General features: G+C 22.2%; 1 protein-coding gene across 2 annotated transcripts in view; it reads left to right on the top strand.

The window, feature by feature from the left end:
• Window positions 1–6,827, top strand: part of LOC117180920 (very-long-chain enoyl-CoA reductase) — an 86,410-nt gene that overhangs the window by 46,285 nt on the left and 33,298 nt on the right. The window contains exons 1-2 of one of the 2 annotated variants that reach the window (XM_033373549.1): window positions 5,323–5,456; window positions 5,549–5,596. The exons of the other annotated variant lie outside the window; for it this stretch is intronic. Coding sequence (XP_033229440.1) covers window positions 5,451–5,456; window positions 5,549–5,596 — 54 coding nt within the window. The 5' untranslated portion in view covers window positions 5,323–5,450. Of the gene's footprint in view, window positions 1–5,322; window positions 5,457–5,548; window positions 5,597–6,827 lie in introns of those variants that run through there. 2 annotated transcript variants of the gene reach the window in all.

Here is a 6,827-nt window from a genome sequence, read left to right as displayed (position 1 = left end):
CCCCCCCCCCCTCCCGAAAATTAGGCTCTTTTCTCAAATTTTTTTTAAGTTAGAAAAATGTTTTGTTGGTTCATTTGTTATGGGTACAAAAAAAGGTTTGTAAAAATAACTAGATTTTTGTTTGCAAAAAAAAGGTTTTGTGGAAAGAACCAGATTTTTTGTCACAAAAAAATGGTTGCTTTAGCAGGAACTATATTCTTTTTTTACAAACAAAAATTTCTTTATTTCCGCACATTTTTTTGTCAACACAGAAATATTTTGTGCTGCTACGTAAAATGTTTGTTGACAAAATCAAAGTTTTGTCATGACAGGAATTTTTGTTTTGTTTGTTTTTTTGTTGAAACAAAAATAAAATTTGCTGCAACCATGAAACAATTAGTCCATTTTTTTTTTTTTTTTTTTGAAAGAGGAATCCGTAAATTTTTACGAGACTGGAGTAAAATCCATTATTAGAAGTGAATTTTTAATTAACTGCGCATGGCATAATGATATGCGTTAAGAAATGTAGTCAAAAGCGGATCTTTGACCCCTCATAATGAAACCAGGAAAGTGAGCTCGAACATCGATCGATACGAGAAAAATGTTCAAGGCTAACAAGTTTTTTTTCGATTCAAGACCAAGTTTTTTTAGAATTTTCAGAATGTAAGAAAATTATTTTTATGAAAACGATGGAGCTTTTGCACTTTGCGCAGAAACTTTTGTGCCTAATGTATTTAAAGTATAGTTTATCCCGAAAAGGACCTAACCGAATTTTAGAAACAACAGATATTTTGTAAAAAATGGATTTTCTAGAAAAATTAAAAAAATATTTCACTAAAACATGTTGAATTTATGAAATTTGTATTTAAAATATAAAATCCTCAACTTTTTGCTAACCTTCTGTTTCAAAATTCAAAATTCGAATGAGAGGAGATTTTGACGAAAATTGGGGAATAAACTCTTTCCAATAAAATAATATGATTCATTTAACAAGGAAAGGTAAATTTTCAACAATAAATGGAATAATTATATTTTGAGAAAAAAAAAGTTCTTCAATATTATATTGGCATATAAATATCAATCTTAACATTTAATTTGTTTGGGTGTTATACCGAGGGGAATAAAATTAAAAAAAAGAATTTTTCTCGTGAACGAATAAATAAATTTTTAGTAGTCTCTCTAACCCTAGTTAGGGAGAAAAATAAAAAATAAATAATAAATAATAATAAAAAATATGTGTTACTAAATTTTGGCCTAAAATACGGACAACAGTTTTTTTAATATTTTAAATTTTTTAGATTATGTTTTAGAGTGATAATGCCAAAAATATTTTGAAAAAATATCCTTTTTAGTTTGAATATTCAATTATATCCGCTGAAAACTCTTTAACTATTTTGTTGAAAAATTAATTATTTAGTTGAAAATTTAACTATTTGGTTAAAAATATAACTTTATGGTTAAAAATGTAAAAATTTGGTTAAAAAATAAACTATTTTGTCGAAAAATTAATGAATTTGTTAAATATTCCACGACTCGGTAAAAATTCAATTACCTTGTTGAAAATACATTTATTTTATTGAAAAACAAATTAGTTTCATGAAAATTCAACTATTTCTGTGAATTATTTATTATAATGCTGAACACTCAATCATTTATATAAACATTCAAATATTTTTTACATTATTGGTTAGTTTGTTAAAAATTTAAGTATTTTGTCTATTCATTGATTTTTTTGTTTCAAAATCAACTAATTGAATAAAAATTCAAGTTTTTGGTTAAAAATTCAATTATTTTGTTGAAAATACATCTTTTTTATTCAAAAACAAATGAGTTTCATAAAAATTAAACTATTTAGGTAAAAAGGCAACTATTTTATTGAAAATTAAACTATTTTTCTAAAAAATTCATTAGTTTCTTGAACATTCAACTTTTTGTTCAGTTATTTATTACTTTGTTGAAAATTTAACTGTATTGTTTAAAAATTGATTAGTCTTTTGAATATTCATTTATTTGTTCTAAAACACTACTATTTTGTTGAAAATTCAAACTATTTTTTTCAAAAATGAAGTAATTTCTTGAACCTTTAACTAGTTTCTTTAAAAATGAATTAGTTTATTAAGAATTCATTTATTTAGTTAAAAATGAATCGATTTGGGTAAAAATTTTATAATTTTGTTAAAAATTCAACTATGTTGTTTAATTATTGAATAGTTTCTTTTAAATCAACTAATTGAATCAAAATTTAAACATTATTGATCAGTATGTTTAAAAATCAATTAACTGGGTGAAATTTCAACTATATTCTTTAAAAAATAATTACGTTTTTTGAACAAATATATATTTTTTTTAAATTGATAAGTTAGTCTCTTACAAATTTAACTTTTTTGTACAATTATTTAATACGTTGTTCAAAATTCAAGTATATCGTTAAAAATTAATGACTTAGTTAAAACTTCAACTACTCGATTATAAATTCAATAATTCGACGAAAACTTATATATTTTGTTTGCAAAATTAATCAGTTCATAATTTATCTATTTGGTTAAAAATTTAACTATTTTGTTAAAAATTCAAACTCTTATTTCGAAAACTTAATTAGTTTATTTAAAGTGTAACTATTTCTGTGAAATATATATTGGTTTCATTTATTTTGTTATTTATTGGTTAGTTTGTTTAAAAATCAACTAACTAGATATAAAAATTCAACTATTTGGCATAAAATTCAACTTTATGCTTGAAAAGTTAATAAGTTTTTTGACAAATTAATTATTTTAATTAAAAATTAATTATTATATTGAAAATTCTACTATTTTTATAAAAATTCATTAGCTTATTTGAAATTAAAATTATTTGTTCAAAAATTAATTAATTGGTTACAAATTTAACGACTTGGGTAAAAATTCAATTATTTTGTTGAAAAGGCATCTATTTTATTTTTAAAAAATAATTACTTTGACGAAAATTCAAATATTTAGGAAAAAATGCAACTATTTTGTTGAAAATTCAACTATTTCTTTTCTTGAAAACTTCATTAGTTTATTGAAATTTCAAATTATTTCTTCAATCATTTAGTGGTTCAAAAAAATTTTAATTAGTTTGTTGAAAATTCAACTATTTTGTTTAGTTCTTGATTATTTTGTTTAAAAATCAACTAACTGGAAAAAATTCAACTATTTTGTCGAAAATTTGACTATATTTTTATCAATGAATTAGTTTCTTGAAACTTAAACAATTTTCTTCAATTTTTATTAGTTTCTTGAAAATTCAACTTTTTTATTGAAAAATTAATCAGTTCGTTGGAAAATCATCCTATTTTGTTAAACTATTTATTAGTTGCTTGAAAATCGATTTGTTTAGTAAAAAATTCAACTGTGAGGTTAAAAATTTAACTATTTTATTAAAAATTCAACTTTTTTGAACAAATAATTAGTTTATTGAAATTGAAATTTTCTTCAATTATTTCTTCAATTATTTATTAGTTTCTTAAAAAATCAACTATTTTATTGAAAAATTAATCAGTTCATTGAAAAATCATCCTACTTTGTTAAACTATTTATTAGTTTCTTGAAAATTGATCTATTTAGTAAAAAATTCAAATGTTAGGTTATAAATTTAAGTATTTTATTCAAATTTCAACTTTTTTGAAAAAATAATTAGCTTATTGAAAATTCAACTTTTTCATTGAAAAAATAATCAGCTTGTTGAAATTTCGACTATTTTGTTAAACTATTGATTAGTTTCTTTAAAATTGATCTATTTTTTAAAAATTTAATCTTTTTTTTAATTAATCAGGACATTAAAAATATAACTATTTTTTAAATTATTTATTAGTTTGTTGAAAAATCAACTGCCTGGCTAAAAATTCAATTACCTCGTAGATAATTAAACTTTTTTGTTCAATTACTTATTACTTTGAAGAAAATTCAACTATTTAGTTAAAAATTTAATAATTTGTTGAAAATTCATCTATTTTGTTCCAAATTTAATCAGTTTATAGTTGATCTTTATGGTTTGAAATTTAACTATTTTATTGGAAATTCAATCACTTTTTTTGAAAACTTGACCATTTGGACAAAATGCCATTATTTTTTAATTATTAGTTTGTTAAAAATTCAACCATTTGGTTTAATTATTGATTAATTTGTTTAAAAATCAACTTATTTATTGAAAAATTAATCAGATAGTTAAAAAATCGACTATTTTGTTCAACTATTTAATATTTTCTTGAAAATTGATCCATTTGGTTCAAAATTCAACTATTTTTTTGAAAAATGATTTAGGTTATTGAAAATACAACAGTTTTGTTAAATTATTTATTAATTCGTTGAAAAATCTACTGGTTGGCTAAAAATTCAAATAACCGATTAAAAATTCCACTATTTTGTTAAAAATTTAACTATTTTTGTAAAAAATTCATTGGCTTCTTGCAAATTCAACTTTTTGTTCAATTATTTATTAGTTTGTTGAAAATTAAACTTTTTTATTGAAAAGTAATCAGTTTCTTGAAAAATTGACTATATTGTTCAACTATTTATTAGTTTCTTCAAAATTGAGCTATTTGGTAAAAAATTCAACCATTTTTTTGAAAAATTAATTAAGTTTTTGAAAATAAAACTATTTTGTTGAATTGTTTATTAGTTTGTTGAAAAATAAACTACTTGGCTAAAAATTCAACTAACCGATTAAGAATTCAACTATTTTTATAGAATTCAACTATTTTATTGAAAATTTATCTATTGTTTTGAAAAAGTAATTAGGTTATTGAAAATACAATTATTTACTACAGTTATTGATTTTTTTTAAAATCAACTTTTCTATTGAAAAATTAATCAGTCTCTAGAAAATACAACAGTTTTGTTGAATTATTTATTAGTTTGTTGAAAAATCAACTGCTTTTGGATAAAAATTCAACTACCCGATTAAGAATACAACTATTACGTTAAAAATTCAACTCTTTTATTGAAAATTTTACTATTTTTGGGAAAAATTAATTAGTTTATTGAAAATACAAATATTTTTTGAATTATTTATTAGTCTGTTGAAAAATCAACTACTTGGGTAAAGTTTCAACTATATGATTAAGTATTCAACTATTTTGTTAGAATAAAGACTCTTTGAATCTAAAATTCTCCATTTTGAGGAAACCTTTTCTTAGAAAATTTTTCTTCTACTCAAAGGGCATGGCACTTTCATTTTTACCTTTCCGTTAACATTTAACGATGATTATTTGAATGGAATTTTTGTCTGGTGTGAGGAATGTGAGTGCTGACTGGTGACCGTGGTGACGTTGCATTGCCGGCAGGCACGCCGCACGAACACGAGACAAACATTTATCGAGTTTCAGATTCCAGCGCCTCCACGTGGTTATTTTCGAAATCAGCAGCATGGGTTCAATAGTACGCACATCACTACCAACGAGACGTTCGGAGCATTGCGTACGGAAAACTTGAATTTAAGTCTCATTATTTATAATGGAGGTAAATTAATACTTAATATTTCACATCCTTCCAATTCATCTCATTTCGGACAATATTCTGATTTTGATTGCAACAATTCACTCCCATTGCAGGTCGAAATTCTTGGAGCTTCCAACTCCAAACGCATAGAGACAGTAAAAGTAAGTAAACACAACAAATTGCAAAAATTTTCATTCAATAAAGAAGCATTCAATTTTCCAAGTAGAGCCAATTTTTTTCAAGCACTTCCTATTTAAAAGCAAAGTTTCTAATACAAATTTTCTGTGAAAAACGGTATTTTTTAGCACATATTTTTGTTTCAATTCTGGAATTTTACTTGTTCAATTTTTAATTCTAATCTATATTCTGATGCACTCTTTCCCCTATTAACCTTTGTAAAAAATCGTTAAAAATTGTACTGTTTGGTTAAGAATCTAATTATTTTGTCGAAAGTTTAATTGTTTTGTTAATTAAAGATTTCGGCGAAAAACGGAATATTTTTATTTTTATTGTTCAATTTTGAATTTCAGTCTTATATTTTTGTATATATTTTTAAAATTTGGTAAAAATGGTCATATTTATTTGAAAATTCAAATATTTTGTTAATTTTTACATTTTAAATACAAATTTTAATTCGAATTTTGTATAATAATAGAGTTTACACTCTTTTCTGTTTTAACAATTTGTTGAAAATTAAACTGTTAATTAAAAATTTTTCTAACAAATGGAACGTTGATTTAGCAAATAAATTAGTTTTATTGATTTTTAATCATTATTCAATTAAAAATTCGAGTTTCCTATAATAACAGACTTATTTACACTTTTTTAAATCTTTGAAAATTCGCTAAAACTTGTATTATTTGTCTGAAATTTTAATTATTTTTTTGAAAACTCATCTGTTTTAGGCATTAAAAATTTCGGTGATAAACGGAACGTTTCAGCACATTTTTCTATTTTTATTGTACAATTGTTAGTTCGAATATAATATTTTTTACTTAAAAATGTTAATATTTTTTGAAAATTTAATTATTTGGTTGAAAATTCAACTGTTTTGTTAATTAAAATTTTTATTTTAAATTCTAATGTCCTATAATAACAGACTTTACTCTCTTTTTTTTAAATTCATTAATAATTGTATTTTTTTCTGAAAATTTAATTATTTTGTTGAAAATATTTTATTTTTTACACATTACCCTGTAACGCTTTTAAAAAGTTAAAAATGATAATTTAATTATTTTGTTGAAAATTCAACTGTTAATTAGAAATTTCTGTTAAAAAAATGGACCTTTGATTCAGCAAATAAATTTGTTTTAATGAATTTTAATCATTGTTTAATTTAAAATTCTTATGTCCTTTAATAACATACTTATTTACACTATTTTTAATCTTTAA

Source organism: Belonocnema kinseyi, chromosome 9 (assembly GCF_010883055.1).
Source record: "Belonocnema kinseyi isolate 2016_QV_RU_SX_M_011 chromosome 9, B_treatae_v1, whole genome shotgun sequence".
Lineage (NCBI taxonomy): Eukaryota > Metazoa > Arthropoda > Insecta > Hymenoptera > Cynipidae > Belonocnema > Belonocnema kinseyi.
The sequence above is the reverse complement of the archived record's forward strand: the minus strand, read 5'-3'. Positions and strand labels throughout refer to the sequence as shown.